General features: G+C 25.1%; 1 protein-coding gene and 1 long non-coding RNA gene across 5 annotated transcripts; both read right to left on the reverse strand.

The window, feature by feature from the left end:
- Window positions 1–60: 60 nt before the first annotated feature.
- On the reverse strand, window positions 61–6700 carry LOC103572197 (guanine nucleotide-binding protein subunit alpha homolog). Of its 3 annotated transcripts, none has more exons than XM_008550687.3 (6): window positions 6378–6700; window positions 5685–6240; window positions 4658–4918; window positions 4119–4169; window positions 3446–3663; window positions 61–3380 (listed from the first exon to the last, which is right to left on the reverse strand). In XM_008550687.3, exons 2-6 carry the CDS (start codon window positions 5904–5906, stop codon window positions 3023–3025), a joined length of 1110 nt encoding a protein of 369 aa, XP_008548909.1. In that variant the 5' UTR covers window positions 5907–6240; window positions 6378–6700; the 3' UTR covers window positions 61–3022. The 3 variants fall into 3 exon arrangements, with proteins under 3 accessions (XP_008548909.1, XP_008548910.1, XP_008548911.1); XM_008550688.3 differs by having other exon boundaries at window positions 6357–6700; XM_008550689.3 differs by having other exon boundaries at window positions 5685–6024; window positions 6108–6700.
- A 10880-nt stretch (window positions 6701–17580) lies between these two features.
- On the reverse strand, window positions 17581–20497 carry LOC128668973 (uncharacterized). 2 transcript variants are annotated; one of them, XR_008404521.1, is made up of 6 exons: window positions 20309–20497; window positions 19918–20034; window positions 19152–19689; window positions 18996–19078; window positions 18547–18683; window positions 17581–18043 (listed from the first exon to the last, which is right to left on the reverse strand). It is a non-coding gene; the product is annotated as an uncharacterized LOC128668973 (long non-coding RNA). The 2 variants fall into 2 exon arrangements; XR_008404522.1 differs by lacking the exon at window positions 18996–19078 and having other exon boundaries at window positions 20309–20494.
- Between the last annotated feature and the right edge of the window lie 290 nt (window positions 20498–20787).

The raw sequence follows: 20787 nt of genomic DNA on the forward strand, positions 1-20787 counted from the left end.
TTTTTCTAAATTTTTTAAATTTACTTAGTAATAAAAATGTCTATAAAAAACTACCTCGTTGTAATTACATAGGAATGTAATAAATATTCAAAAAATACGATAATAATATTTGGACGAATTTATATATTTATTAATTTCTACGTATGTAAATTCAATTTTTTTTTTTTTAAATGACATCACATGATGCTTCGCGTAAAAAATATTCATTCACAAAAAATTTGACATTTGAATCTTATAGACTTGAGACATTTGAACTTTGAGTTGAAATTTTTTTGAGTTTTGTAATTTTTATAGTAACAAAAAATTTATTTAGAATTTTATATAAACGAATTTTGAGTAAAAAAATAAAATAAATTTTATTAAATTTTACCCTCGTTTCAAAAAATTTTCTATTAAAAACTTCAAGCCCCATAAGAATAAAAAAAAGTTCAAAACTTGTTTTTGAACTTTTTCACAAGGCGAGTAAAATGTAGTAAAAATTATTTTTTTTTTTTATCAAAATTTGCTCATAAAATTCTAGATAAATTTTTTTTTACTATCAAAATTACAAAATTTAAAAAAAAAGTTCCGTTCAAAATTCAAATCTGTCTCAAGTCTAGAAATTCCACATGTCAAATTTTTGTAAAAAATTTTTTACACGAGTGTTTGTTCGTTTGAGTTTCAATTTTTTTTATTGCATTACTTAATTATTGTTTTAATTCCTTAACTTTATTAATAACACACATATCATAATTATATAAGGCGTTTAAGCTTCAGGTGAGCGCTAATTATTTTAATTCTCTAATATTTTAAACCGCGAATTGATCTTTGGCTTTAAAAAATTTTAATTTATTTTATTAATCCATTATCATATTGCTTATATTTTATTTATTATAATAATAAAAATAATTATAATAATAATAAATAATAAATAAACAAATTCATTAATTGAATTATAATATTTTGTGAATAAATAATTAACATTTGTTGTACCTCCATTTAAAATATTTAAAATCAATGCACCCGGTATTTAAAAACAATAAATTAGTAAATGAATTGATAAATTATTAATTAACGATTAATTGAACGGAATACTGTAATACTGATTAACAGTTTTATTATTTTAATTTAATTTAATAAATATTAATAATAATAATAATAATATTTTTTTTATATACTGAGTAGCATAGTGTAATTATTTCCAGTAATTATTTCCAACAATTAAAATTACCAACCATTCATAATTAAAGTTAATAAATAACAATCGGCATTATTAATTATGTGACAATGATAATGTTAATAATGTTAATTAACAGCAATAATAAAATAAATTTAAGCTGCAATTTGAACACAAACTGGTTAGCTCTTTAATTTGGTTCGTATGGCATGACTCTAGTATTTGGCTTGTCTTATTTTAACAAAACAAATTAATTATTAATTAATCATTAAGACAAAACGTGCTTCCATTTATTTTAACAATCAGAGATGTGCGTTTATTATTAATATTTTAATCGAATTATTTTGGCGCCAAAGAATTTAAAATTTTTAAACATTCAATTGAATTCAAAAAATTAACTTCGGATTTTGAATTCTTTATTTTAATTAATTTATTATATAATTATAAATAATTGTGTTAATGATTTTTTGGAGGACCGGAAGTGATAAATTAAATTAGTAATCAAATCCAAAAGATTGCCGTTTTTAACCTTTTTTCAAAAATGTTTTTCTTTATGGGAAATATTACTAATTAATTGTCATTAGAAAAATAAATCGTTATTTAAAATTTTTTCCCGCCAATTTATTATCAGTGTAGTTTAAAATTAATTAATAAATTTATAATTAAATTTTGACACTCGAGCAAAAGTTATTTAAAAAAATTTGAATTTTACAAATTATAATTGTTATTAAATTCGATTAAAATAATTAATAAATAGTAATTAGTCGCACACTTCAGTAATTAAAAAGTTAAAATAAATTTTTTTAATTAAAATAAACTTCCCCAAACTGTAATTATTAAGACGATTTAATATCCAAGCCTATCAATTTCAAATAGTCTTTTGTTCTGTATAAATATAAATATTATAATAATATATAAATATATATGTATATATACACTATCTAAAAAATTTATCATAATAATAAAAAATAATTATTATCATAATCGTATAAAAATGATTAATTATTTACAAACGTACTTCTGCTTGTATCCAAAATAGTTTATCAAAAAACATTTAAATTGGAAGATTTTTTATGGCTGATGTATAATGAATGTAGTAAATTCATTAATACGTATACATTTAACATCTTATTGCTTATTTTCATGCCTACTTTAAGCTTATGTATATTTCATTAAAAAAAGTAAATTAATTAAATAAATAATGATTAAAAAATAAATTTTTTTCTTAATTATCGATTAATAAAATTAAAAAAAAAATAAAATAAATAAATAAAACTTAAAATTTAACTATTAAACATTTAGTTATTTTTTTTTAAATCAAAGACATTCTCAGACAATTCTCTCCTACTTTTTAAAAATATTCAATGACGTGCTGCCAAAATTTTCTTAATTAAAAAAAAAATTAAAACGTTAATTGAAAAAAAAGTCAACATGATTACAATTGTCGCAAAAATTTAGATTTAAAAAAATGACAATTATCATCAATTAGGAGTTGAATAAATTTAAATTCCCAATTGATGTCAAGTGTAATTTTTTTTAACTCTAAGATAAGCGTCCTAATACCCGACCAGGATTTTAGTACTCGATAATTTATATATTTGTAAAAATATTTACTAAATAATAATATACAAATATATGAAGTGATCGAGTAGTAGTTCCTTGATCAGGTACTGGATCTCTTACCTCTAAGTTAAAAATGACTTTCACTTGATGTCAATTAGAATTCAAACTAAATCAAATTAAATTTCCATAAAAGTTTTACAACCTCTTCCCTTTTTTCAATTAATTAATAAAATTGACAGACGAAAGTCATTGAGTATTTTAAAAAAATGGGGGAACTGTCTGAGAATGCCCTTAATTAATTAATTACTGAAGCATCAATGATTCTAAATTACGATGTAATATTGTATCCTTAACAGCATTAAAAACAACTTTTATATTTTCAGTGTCAACGGCTGTTGTAAAATGATGGAATAACGGTTTACGCGGGTCCCTTTTCACAGATATAAACATATCCAATATAAAATTCTGTACATCTTTCATGGAATGTGAATCGCCATTGAATTGTGGAAAATACCAGCACAAATTAGTATCCGGCGATCTTACTTTTTTGTCGAGTAAATCTGTTTTATTGAGAAATAGTATTATTGATACGCCACCAAATATCATATTGTTGACAATTGTATCAAATATATTCCGAGATTCTTCAAGACGATTTGTTCTTCTGCAATTTATTAAATCATTTATTATTATTATTAAATAAATAAGATAAGATAATTTACTATCTACCTGTCTTCTAATAAAACCTGGTCGAATTCAGATGTCGATACTAGAAAAAGTATTGATGTTACACAATCGAAGCACTGATACCACTTTTGTCTTTGTGATCTTTGACCACCGACATCGACAAATAAAAATGGTATATTATTTATCGGTATTACAAATTCTGATATTCCTTTTGTTGCTTTTCTACAATGAAGTATATCTTGATGTGTCGGCATGTAATCCTACAATTATTTATTTTTATCCTTTAAATATTTATTTTTAAAAAATCAATATAAATAATAAGACCACTAGTGGGACCGTAATTACTTTTTTAGACAAACAACAAATAGTTCAATTACAATTCTAATTTTTTTCAAACTATATATTTAAATTCGCGCCTTTTTTTTAAATTTTATTTTTTCTCTCATTCCAATTTTTTTACTAATTAATTTTTTAAAAAATGACAATGGTCTAGAAGTGGGGCTTCATTTATTTTTGGCAATAAAATTACTTCCGGTAGACATTTTTTAAAAATTGTTTTACTTTAATTTTTTTTCAATTAAAATTTTAAATTCCATACTTTACTATTTTATAATTAAATTTTAAAATTAAATTTAGAAATTTATTTAGCGGTCCCGCCATTGGTCTGTGATAAATAAAATTTCAAAATATTTGTCAAAATAAAAAAATTACATACCGCTCGTGAAATTCTTTCAAGATTATCCAAAAAATATTGAACGGAATCACTCTAAAAATACAAAACAAAATAAATTATCAATTGATCAGCAATAAAAATCAATTTATCAAAACAGGAAATAGCTATCTCGACAATAAAATAATTTATCTCCATAAATATAAAAAATAAATTATCAACAAGTTAAATAAAATAATAAACACAATTCTACAATAAAATTATTTTAAAATACCCGCCAACTTAACTCAATAATTATTCAAATCTCTTTTATAAACACAAGATATTTAACTTGACATATTTATTCTCATATATTCTATTATTGTATGATCATAACTAAGAAAGCGTTAATAAAAGTAAGCAAGTAAGCAAGTAAGTAAGTAAGTAAGTAAGTAGTAACTGATTATATAAAGACATTCGTTAGATTGTCTGCGTATTAGTCACCTCGTTAATTCATAAAATTATTTTTACCGTTAACGGATTTTTACAAAACATGAATTAAATTCTATATAATTATTAATTGTAAAATAAAATAAAATAATTACCAATTGAAATTCTCTTCTTCTATCAAAAGCTTTTCTGATCGACCCGTCCCGCCACAAACTGTACAATGAGGGGACGTAATAAAGAAATAATCTCGCATCTAAAATCATTGTATTTTCAATTTTCAATAACTGATAGCCGATGTCATAATTGTTCGGGTTTTCCCATGGTATATTAAGTTTGTCTCTTGCGTCCACCAGCACCTTCATTCCTTTTATTATGTTTTGGTAGATAACATGCTGGTACTCCTTAATTAGCTCTGGCTATAAATAGATGTCATTATTAATATATCAATGCATTGATAAATATATAAATATATATTTTTAAAGCTAAAGGAAAAATTACTGATTATCTCATATATTTGATTATCACTTTATGTTTTAAAATAACCCGGCTGTAAGGTAAGACAGTATCTGATCAGGGAACTACTACTCGATTACTCATGTATTTGTGTTGATATATTTAGTAAAATTAGTAAATATAAATATATGAAATGATCGGGTACTAGGTCTATTAGTTTATGTACAGGAAAAAAAAGATTTTTCTGCAAATAAAATTTTCTTTATGAAATGAGGGAAAATTTTCTGACTAGAAGTAATTATATGTTCGTTATATTTAAATGTGCACATATATATTTATAATAATGATTCTGGTTAGTAAAAAATTAACAATTTTTTTATTTTTTTCAAATTTAAAAAAAAAATTGCACGTAAAAAATTTAAAAAACTACTCGTGCAATTTTTAAAAATATTTTTTTAATTAGACGTCAGTTAACTTCAGTATCATTTATAAAATTAATAAAACTCGATCTTTGCACTGAAAAAAAAAATAATAAACATGTTTAATTAATTTTCCATATGAAAAATTTACTGATGCTAATTTGGCAACAGATAAATGAAAACTTAAATATCAACTAAAAATATTAGTGCGCAGATTATTTTTGAATCCGTAATAAAAAACAGAATATATTTTCTGTCTTGTAAATAGATAATAATAATATTAAAAATAAAAATGACGTATTAGTCATACCTCAAATTTAATTCCATGAATAATTCGCATCTGTTTAAGAAATGTTGATTTACCACTTTCACCAGCACCAAGCAATAACAATTTAACCTGTCGTCTAAATGTTTGTCGATCTTTTTCCAGCATCCGATCTATTTCCTGGCTCTTGTACCTCTGTTCAATTTCTTCAGGACTAAATTTAAATCTCAAACAACAACTGCACGACCACGTTAGCGAATTCGCCATTTTAATTAACAAATATTATTCCTTAGTAAATAAAATAAATATTTATAAATAATCAACAGGAACAAAATAATTACAAGCACCAACTGTTAACTAGACCATAGTATCTACAAGGTCTCTGCTAAATAATTATCACTTATTATATATAATATAATATAACTTTTACACGACTCGTTATCTCAACAACATAAATACAGTACTCACTAATAAATGTATCAGCATACGAGTTTAAAACTTAAAATTTACTCTTCCTTCCGACTTTCTTTCCCGATACCGACATTCACATTCACCTCCGACCTCCAGATAATCTCCAGATCCCCACCCGATATTATTTAATCTGTAACAATTACCCCAGCTAATTACATCTCCATACTCTACAGTATCTGACACTTGTTAACAATTAACTTATTTATCAAATTTTAAAATATATATATACTTAAAATAAATACAGACACAATGACATTGAGTATTCACCTGGGCGTTCACGCCATCAGTTCTCCTTTTAAACTTTTATTATTTATTTTACCATTCACTTTTATATATTTTTATTAACTATATATATTTTTATAACTTATTCTGTCATATATTTAATATATAACAATTTATTTAATATTTTATATTTTATTTATGAACACTTGCTCGGTAAACTTGATCAGCCATCATTGAATTTTATTTATATATTGTTATTAAATATATATATATTTATATATGTGTGTACAAGTATATATATATATGTATTAATATATATATTATATTAATGCACCGGTAAAAAGACGCTTTGTCTAGCTCCCTTAAGTTGGCGGGGGGAATTCGATTTTTGGCAAATTTTTTTTAGCAATTCGTTTGTTCGTCGATTGTTCGTCAATGTTCGCTATAAATAATTATTTGTTCGTTCTTTATTTTTTTTTAAATAAATTTTTAAAAATTTATTTGAAGTTAGCGGTGACTATACTCATTTTCTATCTTTTTTAATTTTTTTTCCATTTATCTTGATTTGTTTGTTAATACCCCACCAAAAATAGCGTTTGTTTGTTTGTTTTTATATTTATAATTAATTATTAAAATTTTAATTATGCCCGTTGATCTAATAGTAGTTGTGCGCATGCGCAAGTGTCTGCTCTAGGTTTAAAATTTTTTATTGTTTTCATTATTATTTATGTTTTAATTAAATTAGTAATCTTATCAAGTAATTATCAAATCCTGTTGATCATCTAGCACATCGTAAGAGTATCCAGGTATTTATCGGAGAGAAATGTCAATAAGCCACAATAAAATATGAAACGAAAGAGTCCTCAAAGAATCTTAGAAAACCACTTTTAATATTATTATTATTATCTTTATTTATTTAATATTTAATACACTCGACTAATTATTTTGTTTTATCAATATTAATTATGTATTAAAAATACTGAAAACATTTTAATGTTATTTTCATTTACTCTTTTATAATTTACCGCTCTGTTTTGTAACTTACGTGGTGTGTCACCTATTATCAAGTATTTTAACTTGCCGTTCAACTAGTATTTTTGTGTTACACAGTTGGTCTCATAAATAGTTGGTAAACCAATTACTAAATTACAAGTATCATCGAAGTCAATAATAAATAAATATAATATTGGAGCAGGTTTGTAAAATTAAACTAATAATTAATTATTTATTTAATATTAGAGTAGACTTATACAATTGAAGTTATTAATTATTCATTTGCGCAATTTTTATAAATTTATATTTTGCGTCTACATTGAGACTCAAAATAACTTAGCCTAAGAAATTTGATGAAAATTTTAATTAATATTTATTATTAAACATCATTTTATAATTAAAGATGTTTTTCTAATTTTTTTTTTTTTTTTTTTTTTTTTTTTTTTCCAAATATTAAAATTTTTTTTATTTTTCAGTTTTGAAAACAATATTTTTATACCACTTATCAAAATGGAGCTCAACTCTATAATGTTTCACCAATCGGATGTGATTCTTTCATCTAATCTCCAACATTATTTGTCCTTCATTTATATGTAAGTATATTACCATTAATTATTAGTACTGCTATTAATAATTTTTACATCATTTTATTTTTTAATTATAAATGTGTAAGTATTTATGATCTTGGCGATTCTTGGAGTAGTTCAAATGTTATTATAGAAGTCACAGTTTATTGAATTGTTAATTATTTCAAGCTGAAATTTATATTTATAATTTTACTAGCCGACCTGATAATAACAGATACAACAAAAAAAGAATTAGCGAAATCGGCCCAGCCGTTTACGCCCGATGCTGTAAACGAGGGAAATCAGGATTTATTTGCATATATAAAGATATGCATTAAGAATATTCAAACTTATGTTTGCGTATTGTTTGATTGCGATTTTTATGTATGGAAAGCGCCCAATTTTAAGTAATAAATAAAAATTTCTCTTTAAAATTACATCGTTTTTAATTTTATGATCGGAACGTTTTAATTCCGTTTTAGGCATCGTGGGAACTGATTAATTATTTTATTGTTATTAATTTCAGATTTTTTTATTTATTCGAACACCTTTTTAAGATGAATTTTCCCAGTGACAACAAGGAAAAGTTCAGCAAAATTATTAATTGGAGTTTATTGGTAAGTAGCTAGTTTTGCAAACAGTAAAAAAATTATCATTAATAATTTTTTTTTTTTTTTTGCACATAGTAAAATTAAATATTTAAATCAAATTCTATTAGAAATAATTAATTCCCAAGTAACATACACCCAACTTTAAGATGTCTTTAAAAGGATAAAGCAAATTTTCTTTTGTCTCAAAGTCACCTTTTTCGGTGTAAATACAACATGCAAATGTTAGTCCCGGAGCGAAAATTTGTGTTGTTTTTCCTGTCTTATGTCAATTAAAAAGTCGTTTAGATGACTTATTAGCTACTATTTGTAATTTTTCACTTTTTGTCGTCATTTGTGTCAAGTCTTTTAAGTAGATATTTTTTCGGTGACATAAATTTCTGATCGTTTTGTCAACATGTTGGTGCCTTATCGATGTAGCACAAAATTGCCTAAAAACTGATTCCTGATAGCCAGAGTTACTGACGAGAAAGTTGGTGTAAATGAGTTGCGAACAACTTGACGACGAGTTGTCGACAACTTTCAGCTTTTGTAACTGTATTGACTACAAGTTGTCGACAAGTCTCTTGGAAAGTTGCGATCAATTTATGGAAAGGCCAACTTGGCGGCAGGTCGCCACCCTGGCTATCAGGGATATCTTATAGATGTCACAAAGGCAAGTGTGACACTTGGGTTATTATCAGTCGATAAATTAGGTGATACAACCTATTATTTCTAAAATCTAATCCAAGGAAATATTTATTTATTAAAATATTTATTAGATGCATAGTAATCAGGCTGACGAAAACATTTTAATTCCTTTCTTTTATAAATAATTATTATATAATAATTATTTATAACAATTATTTTTACATAATAATTATTTATAATAAAATAAATATTATTTTCTACGTTGATCACTTAACTTAAATTGTGGTAAACGGATTATTTGCTTAAATATATTAACTTAAATTATTATTTTAAGTAAAAAATAAATTGATGCTGTATGGACGTCAATTAATTTTTTTTTTCTTTTCATTTCAGGTTTTATCAATCATTAACTCAATAATGCCGAGACCACTGCTTGTATCAGATGAGGACTCAATAGCTGTTATAAAAAGATATATGAGCTACTTCTGTTCAGATACCTTGCCAGCATACTCTGCTGAGGTATGGTCGAAAATGTCCAAGGAACCAGAATTTGTGGGTAAATGGAATACTGCAGCAGTTAGGACCAACATAAAAGACAATCGTAGGGGGATTTTGACTAGAGCAAGAAAAGAATGTGGATATTTTTCCCAAATAATTAAGAAAAAATTCACTTATAGTAATAATGATGATGATGACAATGACAGCAATGATAATAATGATAATGATGACAGTGATGATAATAGCGATAAGGATTATTTTAATAAACTATATGCTAAAGAGCGGGATGATGTTCCATGTTTTCATGTTGAAATTGCTAGAGGTGTTTGGGAATGTATGTATAAAAAAGACAATAGTTGTAAAAATCCTAGGTTACAGCCGAAAGTGTGGACTGACACTATTGCCTTTGAATTATGGCATCAGTTTGAACTACCGTGTGCCTTTGTATTTAAAAAAGGCACAATTCATGAAAATGGAAATTATTATGCGACATTTATTGGCAAGTGCAAAAGTAAAGTGTGCAATAATCCTATTTTTGGTTACATCGAAAACAATCCTGGGGACAAAGGTTCTGTTTTTATTAATTTTCGATGCCGGGATACTCGTTTTGAAGTTCATGATGAAGTTACAAGGCCACTGCAAGCCGAGCGAAGAAAAATGTTTAAAACTATGATCGATGCAAATGGAGTTAAGGGAACTATTTTGGAGCAAGCTAAAGATCTGTTAAAACCAGGTAGTACTCAATGTCCTGTTCTATTCAATTCTAATGTTTTATATCAAGTAAAGAAAGAATCTAAGGAAGAAAAGTTGAATGTCAAGCCAGAAGATCGGAGAGATTTGATTAAAGCTATTTATCGTATCAACGAGGACGATAATCCTGCTCATCAAAATTTTATAAAAGTTGTAATTGATACGCCTTTTTCAGTATTTTATGTTTCACCGCAACAAATCCATTGTTATAACGAATACAGGCGTCTTCACAGACACTATTCTTCTGTTTGTATTGATGCTACAGGAGGTCTTGCAAAAAAATTTCTAGACAGCAAAAATAAAACTACGAGTAGTATTTTTTTATACCAAATCGTAATTAATTTTAGTAATACTTCACAATCTGTTTATCAAATTTTATCGGAAATTCATGACACTAAGACCATCAAATTTGGACTAGAAAACTGGCTTAGTAAAGTTTCGCCTCCGACAGAAGTAGTCTGTGATGGATCTCGTGTCCTTTTAAATGCCTCCTGTTTAGCTTGCAATAATTTTTCTTTATTTGATTACGTTAATAGGTGTTTTCAACATGTCAAAAACGGTGCTTCACTTGACTCTGTAAAAACTTTTATCAGATTGGATACGGCTCATTTTATTCATGCTATAAGTGGCTGGAAATGTTGGAAATCGGTTATTCATCCAAGAATTAAATCATTTTACTTATACAGTGTTGCATTATTGATGGATTGTAATAATTTAAAAGATTTTGAAAGAATCCTTGTATTAATTTTGATTGTCTGTGGCACCGAATATGATGATTCTATTGTTGATTTTGATGGCGAAATGATAACTACAAAAGCAGCAAGGTCAGAGTTGGAAAAATTGATTGCCAAAAATGAATCTCAAGACTTTATTAATAATATTGAAGACAAAATTAAAACTATGGAGTTTGATCAAGAAAAAAATGAAACTTTACGCCGAGAGACCAATACTGATTTATTAGAAAAAGACACTACTATTTCAAGTTGGATAAATAATCTTGTCGCTTTTTCATTGAATGTTCATTCTGATGGTAGTAATGATATTAATAATTTAAACACTTTTTATGTACCTCTATTTAAAGATTCATTACTTAAAGAAGTGAGAGAGTTTCCGCTATGGACGAAAGTTTGTATTCATTACACGAGTTTACGAGCAACTTCTGCGTACATAGAGCAAGCGTTTAAAGAATTGAAAGAGTTATTAGGTAAAATGATTTCTCTCCCTGCACGTGTTGATTACTTAGTTAAAGCTCATCTTAAACTTATTGATGGTGGTGTCAAAATTTTTGAACGCGAATTGTTAAAATTCGTTAAGAATTACCATGCTAATAAGCAAAAAAATGATAAAATAAATAGTAATCCTGAAGACGAATTATGCAAAGAAGATTGCGAACCTAACGATAATTTACTCAATGAAAATTGGAATGGACAAGGATATGATATGAAGCACAACGACTGTGATTGGTTAGATTCAGATTGTCATTTATTCAATGAAGATATTCCCACCAATTTTAATACTGAGTCATTTAATTCTTCTGAAATTGATAATAATAACGTTTTAGATAATATTGATTGTAGCGCAAATGAAAATAACGAAAATTTATATCAGCCGAATTTAAATAATTTAGTTAATCTTGATCACAGTTATTGTTCCGATAATAATTCACCATTGAATGAAAACAGTTTCGATGCCGCTGTGGAAAAAAATTTAAGAATGATTAAAAAGGAAGGTAAATACTTCAAAAGTTTTCCCGAAATCAATTTAATAAACAATTTGGCGCCTTCAAACAAAAAAGAAGAATTTTTATTACAAAATGGTAATAAAAGCGGACCTGTCTTTTTTCAAAATGAATCCTGGTTTGCTTTCAATACGTGCCCATTCGACAGTATTGTTCAGTTGATTTTCTATGGATGTTTACAAAATGAAGAATTTAATAATTTTGTTAGCAATTCTTCAAATTCCACTTTTAATTTTGTTACCGATTTTATGTCAACAGGATTAAAAAAAGATATCTATGTTAAACGATTTTCTATTTTACATCCTATCTATCAAGACACTGAATGCACACAAAATCAAATGAATATTGCCAATCGTAAAACTAAAAACGTAAATCGTTGTATTAATTGTGTAGATAACGTGAATAGTTTGTGGATTAAATTATTTACAAGTGAACCAAGTGCATTCGAAAATAATTCATGTTCATCATTCGGCTGCCAAGATTATCAACGTAATATACCGGTTTTGACTGCAAATTATAATTTAATCATGGAAAAAGGGTTTAAATGTTTGCAAGAAGCATTACATTTTAAAAGCATAGCTTATAATAAATTTTGCACAAGCTGCCAAAAAAAACAAACAACCTGTAAAACGACACTTAATCGATATATTTACATTGAATTAGACGTAAAATCGGTAAATGAAAAAGATGGAACTTCATGTAAACTTGGTGAATTACCGAAGTGTTTGGATTTAAATGAAACACATTCATCAAAAAAATTTAGTTATCGGTTGGTACATCTTTATTACATCTGAAATACAAATGATTTGTTTCTATATGATTTTTTTTTTAATTATAGCTTGACAGGGGTTATTGGTTATAACTCTTTTCACTACATCACATATTGTAGAAACTTGACAGGAAATTGGCGATTCTACAATGACCAACTAGAAAAGTCTAAATTTATTAGTGAACGCACGAAAATTGTACCTCATGGGATTTTTTACACTTTATTCTCACTGTAAAAAAGAAAAATATATTTATATATTTCAGGTAATTTCTTCAAATTTCTATAATTTTCTTTTATTTGTTCGATCAATTATATTATAAGAGAAATTTTTATTGTAACACTAAAAATAATTTTTTGTTTCGGTTCACAATAAAAATTATAAATAACTATTAACAAAGTCAGCTCATATTGAATTTTGAAAACAATATAAAAACTAATAAGTGTATTAAATTTTATTTTTTTCTGTTTAAAGTTTCTATGACTAAAAAATATTTCATAACGACAAATTAAATTCAGCTCTTTTTTATAGTACACATTTAAATCATAATTACCACTCTAATATAAATTTTCTAATAACAAATTTATGCTTCAAACATTTCATTTTTTTAATTTCAAAAGTTAAAAATCCTCGGAATCGATATGTTCAAACTATTTGATATTGGTATTAAAATAATACGGTTAATTAAGTTTTGAAACTTGTTTTATCACAAATAAACCATAAAAAAATAAATTTTTTACTTTTGTTTATAAGGTAAGAGACCTAATACTCAATTAGGGAACTAGTACCCGATCACTCCATATATTTGTATATCTATATTTACTAAATTGTTCTAAATATAGATATACAAATACATGAGTGATCGGGTACTAGTTCCCTGATCGAGTATTAGGTCTCTTATCTTAGTTTAAGCCTTTTTTAAAATAAATCAATGTTTTTTTTTTCTATAATTTATTTGTCATAAAGTAGGTTACCAATTTTTAGATAACTGCTAACTCCAAAAAAAAACTTATATTAATTAAAGTATTTGATTCATACTTTGTTCGCTACCATTTAAATGAAATCTTTCTTTTAAAATTCTATTTCAATTAATAAACATATAGTCGAATTAAACTCGTTTATATTAATGGTTGCTACTTTTTTCTTCTTCTTTTCTTTTTTTTACTACATTCGTTTTAATCCAAGAACTACGTGACTATTCTTAGTATTAGGATAAAAATTAGTCTTAAATTATCATAATCTTTAAGTGTCAATCATGTAATTGAATTATTAAAGATTTTATTTTCTCTTTTTTTGCAGCTTTAGCAAGTATTTAAAAAAATGCAATAAGTGGATACAAGTGATATTGGAAATCTCTATACTTCGATTATTATTAATATTTTTGCTCAATTACATTTATGAAAACTTAGTGTTAAGGTTGTTGCCAAAAGTAATAAAAAGTCATTAAGTGTAAAATCTATTTAAGTTTTACGATTATAAAATAAATAAAATTATTATTATCATTATTATATTATGACGTAATTTTAAAATGTTTTATACTACAAGATTAATATGTTAAACAGAAAAAATAAATGTTTTATAATGTTAAACAAATAAATAAATAATTTCATTTTTTTAAATAATGAGTAAGTTTTTTAAACAGTTAATAAATAGAAATACTAAATCTCTTTTTTTTTTATTCATAAATTTGATTCATTTTAGACATCAACAAAATCGTTAAATTATTATATTTACAGGAAGCCGTAGGTCTTTGTTAATCATTTTTTTTATACAATCAAAATTATTTTTTAAGTTAAATATTACTGTTTTTGTCGTTATTTAAATAATCTATATCATGATTGTTTTTTAATTTAAATAATAATTGTTGTACAGTTAATTTGTCATGCATAAACGACGAACATCGTTTGTAGATAATAGAGGTATAGAGAACGATCCAGAGGAGATAGTATTATCTGAGCCTTCGAAGTGAAAGAAAAAACTGTCTTTTATTAGGACTAAAATAATTCAATATTTTACAGAATGATTTGTGCCAACTATTCTGTAATGTTAGAAGAAATCAAAAGTAAGATAAGACTCAATTATGAGGTACTTTTATCGGATTAGTAAAAAACAACAAGAGCCAACTATGAAACTGATGTTACTTTATTACAAATTACATTTATAATACAAAAAAAGTATATTACGGTTAGTTAAGTAGCTGATGATATGAATATAATATTTGGAAATGCTGTAAAATACAATGTTAATTTCTAACGTTTATGCAAGGTAATTGATTTATTATTAAATATAAATTAATATTACAAATTTTTATTAACTAATATATTTTCATTTTATACTCCGTTATTTGGTATACTGTTGGAACTGCAAAGAATAATATAAGGAAAAAGTTCAAGAGTTTTTAGATTTTGACGTAAATTTAGATTCAGATTATGGATCAGAATTAAAATCTCAAAATTAATTAGTATAATGAAAATTTTAGACTCAAGAAAAATACAATAAAATGAATAGTTGAAAAAATGTTTACTTGCATTAGTTAAGTGTTAACATTTATGAAAAAACCATAGATGTAAATATATATCCCGATTATTTTATCATGCACAAGCTGCTAATACAACAATCAAATGATAAATATCACCTGCTATAAATTATGTTAGTAAGTGTTAATTTAAAATTATATGCATATATAAATCTTATCGATCTAATCAATAAAGAACATTAAACTGTATTAGCTTTTGCTTTTATTCGTTTTTTATGCTGATACATTTCTGTTTTATTCTGGTTTGAATCTGGGAAAATAATCATATAAAAGTAACGACCACGTGGTAACCATAACCTATGCAGCGGATAATTTGATCATAAGTAAAAAAATAATTTGTATTAAAAAAAAAAAAAAAACACATCATTTTGATCATAATAAGTAAAAGATTTTTGCATTAATTATGTCAGTTAGAAAAAAAGACCTTCATTGATATTTTAATTTATTATCTAGCTGTCAATCAACTACTAAGAATTTCATTCAGGGTTTTTAATTACTAACATTCCTTTCTGATACTAAGTTGATTTTTAATAATTTTGAATACTTCTTGTTTAAAATTATGCATTAAAGTTTACATGAATAAACTGTTTAAGTTATAGGCGTCGTTACACTCCTGTCTAACATTTAATGTATTAATTAATTTTCATTGCACAAGTGCATGACTCAATATTTGAAAATTTCAATTAAAATAATTTTTTTATAAAAGTTTCAATAACAATAGGTACAATATCTATATAAATAGCTAAATTTTGAATTGGAAAAATATTTCATTTATTACTAAGTAAACCACGTGGCTACCATAACCAATGCGATTTCGTATTTAATTATTTAAAATTAAATAATTTCAGATTGAAATACTTGATAATTAATTAGACTATTGTGAATAAAATATTTTTACATAAATTATTTTTTTTTAAAGAATTGTGCATTCTTTGATATTTTAATGTTTCCATTGTTATCTAGTGTCTTACATTATTAAAGATAAATTAATTTTATTAATAATTAAAAATCTAATTCTTTGGAGTCGCTCGTTATTCTTACCTGGAAATTTAACTATGTAGAGCACCTATGTATATGTAAAATATATATTATAGGGGGTCTTTTGAGTGGGCTTTTGTAAATAATTTAGGTTTTTTCATTGTTATTTGTACTTCATAAAACTTCAAATACATTTTTAATGAACTGATCCACTTTCTATAAATGCAGTAAAGGTAAAAAAGATATTTTTAATTGAAAAAAAAAAAAATAAATAAATGTTTAGACCTATAAAACTATGTTATTCAAGAAATTACAACTAGTCGAATCACCTCGATATTTCGAAACCATCATGTCTTTTTGAAAAGTAAGCCATTGTAAATATTAAATTCATAGTGAATAGACCAATATAAAAAAGCATAGAATCAGTACAAACATTTGTTTATTTCAAATTTTAACGAAAAAAAAAAGATGTCAAACATAAAATTTTGTTGAAATTGATGTGGCTAAGGTGGTAACGTAAAGGAGAATTAGAAAAATAATCAATGATAGTTAGAATTTAAGTAACTAAACTTAATTTTTTTGATCAATTATTGTCGTTAGCCGCATACTAATTACTATTTATATTGCTTATCATTTTTCAATAGATAATAATCAAGTAATATAGCTGAGGATCAATGACGAAGAAACTATAAAAATTGATTATACTAAAGTCTTAAAATTTAATAACTATCACCAACACAATATGATTTGATCATCAATGACATTTTTTATACCAATAGATTTAATTTTGACGTCACGCATAATATAAAATGTGGACATTTTCATCATCTAAAATATAAGTAAATATTATTATTATAACAATAGAATGTAAATTGATATAAATTTGTATCGATAATAAATTGCAAAAAACCATTATAAGAAACCATATTATATGAATATATACATATATTTTTTTTACTGATTTACTCTAAAACAATAACATATAGTTTTAATCTTGTCCAAAAAATGTCAAATAGTTTGCACCAGTTATTGGGTGTCTTTTGTGTTTTATTTAAAGCTGTGATTCTTGTCATATTAATTGATACATAACAATGAATGAATTGGGTAGTAATTAAAAAACAAGCAAATTTAAGAAAATTTTTTCCATTAACTGTTGAAAAAATTACTATTTTTCTCAGTATAAAATTAATTAACGAAATATTGCATTTATTAAGAGTAAAAATTTTCATAAACTTAATAGATTTATTTTAGATTTTCCTAAATTTTTAGAATAATTTTACATAATTACTTTTTTTTTCTCAAGACATAACTAGAAGTGACAGACATCTAATGGTTTCTAGTTACACTAATTAAGTTAAAAAAAAAGGAATAAATGAGACATTAAAGTTATAATGACAATATGTATACTTAAAAGATTTAAAAACTTATTAAGAAACTACTTCAGTCAACCGTACACTAATAGACGACTATCAAATATGAATAGAAATCTACATATCACTCTTAAATAGAAATCTAACGATTTCTATTGTCTTTGATATCATCATTCTACATATTAATCCGAAGTTTGCTCGCTTGGAGTAACTCATCGGCTTCGGAGACAGTCAAATAGTTTTTACTATCAAGGAAGTCCCAGTAAAAGCGTTGCACCTGTAAAATATAAATCATAAGCCTACTATTTAAATGATTTAATTAAATTGTGTCTGAAAATAGCCGATATCTAATAATTTTCACACACACACACACGCACACACACACACGCGCGCGCGCACTTATATATATATATATACACACACACACATATATATATATATATATATATATATATATATATATTACATACCTAGGCCAGTAAAATACAAAAAGTCTCAGATCACAAGTTTGTCAGCCTCAGCTTCGCCTCAGCCAACAATTACAATGATCTGAGACTTTTTTTATCTTACTGGTATAGACATGTAATAAACAATTTTTTTTCTTTTTGAATAAATAAATTATAATAAAGAAAAAAATTTATGAAATGGATACATGTCAAAATTGAATATTTATAAGTTGAATTAAAAAATAAATTTTTTCTTGATATAATTTACTTGCTAAAACAAATATGATTATCATTAGATTGTAAATGTCAGGTTCATAAACAATTTAAAATTTACCTTGTTGAAATGCAACTATGTTTACGTATGCCTCAAAGTCATTGGATCCCATGGATGATTAAAGTAATTTGACGAGTCCTCGTATTTTGCCATGATGGATGGAAAAACTAACTTGGTTATTGTAATTCTGAATCAAACTTAAAACAAAATTCTTTTATTAACAAAAAATATGATTCGTATTTACTACTCAGCAATAGAAACAAATAAACATAATAATTTTGTTGTTTTTTCAGAAAAAATTTATAAAAAACTTTTAATAAAAACGTATACATCTAGATATTCCAAAAAACAACTTTTTCTTTAAATAATTCATTTTCCAAAATATCCAAAAATGGTCGAGGCCTATGAATTTCAATGTCATACTACTCAGTAATAAAAACTGACAGTTATATAATGATTTTTGATCTGTTTTTACGAATTATTTATGAAAAAAATTATAAATACTTAACTGAAAATTTGGAAAACTAAAGGCATTTTTTTTTAACTATTATTTTTTTGATGAAACATCTGGAAATTATTGACGGTCCGAACTCTAATATCATATGATTATTTAATAACGTATTTTATTCATGTTTTTCATTTAATAAATTATTCATTTCACTCACCAATTATTTATGTACATTTAATGGATTTTACTGCTCTTTCAAGAAAACGAGAATGAATATAGAATACATGACGAGGCTAAGCATCATTTCCTAAAGGTCGTCTCAAAAATAAAAGTATTTAATGGTAAGCAATTACCGATTTTGACAAATCATCATAAATAATGAAGACATGTTTGCCGTTGTCACAAAAAAAAAGTTCTGCCATGGCACATGGCAAAAAAGTGTAAGAAAAGAGCAGCATCAGACACGGTATCGAATACGATGATAGAATAGTTAATAGCAGTGCCGTCACTATTTTCACGATCCAAGTTACTGTAGATCTCATTTGACCGATAGCAATGTAGATACAGAACTTTTTCTTCTCCGCACCAGCATAATCGAAACGCTCTTAATTAATAATAGTCTCAATAGCCAAAAAACTCTTTCCGATCGGTCCATCATCAACGATCAACTTATATTATCTACTGTACCAATTATCACCAGTGACTCAGTGAGTCTACATCCCGGATTCCAGTTTGCATAGCCTCTCTAGTCAACTCTGTATAGAAAAAATAATCGATATAATAATATAATCATAAAATATAACTGTTACCCTGATCAACAAAAATAATTTGGAATGATTCAAAACAATTTGAATCGACTAATATATAGATATACACTCAACATCAAGCAAATCATTTTTCTTAATCAGGGTACTGATCAAAAAATTTTCAGAGTTCAAAAACTTATTGATAATAATACTAATAATTAATGGTAATATACTTACATATAAATGAAGGACAAATAATGTTGGAGATTAGATGAAAGAATCACATCCGATTGGTGAAACATTATAGAGTTGAGCTCCATTTTGATAAGTGGTATAAAAATATTGTTTTCAAAACTGAAAAATAAAAAAAATTTTAATATTTGGAAAAAAAAAAAAAAAAAAAAAAAAAAAAAAATTAGAAAAACATCTTTAATTATAAAATGATGTTTAATAATAAATATTAATTAAAATTTTCATCAAATTTCTTAGGCTAAGTTATTTTGAGTCTCAATGTAGACGCAAAATATAAATTTATAAAAATTGCGCAAATGAATAATTAATAACTTCAATTGTATAAGTCTACTCTAATATTAAATAAATAATTAATTATTAGTTTAATTTTACAAACCTGCTCCAATATTATATTTATTTATTATTGACTTCGATGATACTTGTAATTTAGTAATTGGTTTACCAACTATTTATGAGACCAACTGTGTAACACAAAAATACTAGTTGAACGGCAAGTTAAAATACTTGATAATAGGTGACACACCACGTAAGTTACAAAACAGAGCGGTAAATTATAAAAGAGTAAATGAAAATAACATTAAAATGTTTTCAGTATTTTTAATACATAATTAATATTGATAAAACAAAATAATTAGTCGAGTGTATTAAATATTAAATAAATAAAGATAATAATAATAATATTAAAAGTGGTTTTCTAAGATTCTTTGAGGACTCTTTCGTTTCATATTTTATTGTGGCTTATTGACATTTCTCTCCGATAAATACCTGGATACTCTTACGATGTGCTAGATGATCAACAGGATTTGATAATTACTTGATAAGATTACTAATTTAATTAAAACATAAATAATAATG

The sequence above is a fragment of the Microplitis demolitor genome, chromosome 2, assembly GCF_026212275.2.
Source record: "Microplitis demolitor isolate Queensland-Clemson2020A chromosome 2, iyMicDemo2.1a, whole genome shotgun sequence".
Lineage (NCBI taxonomy): Eukaryota > Metazoa > Arthropoda > Insecta > Hymenoptera > Braconidae > Microplitis > Microplitis demolitor.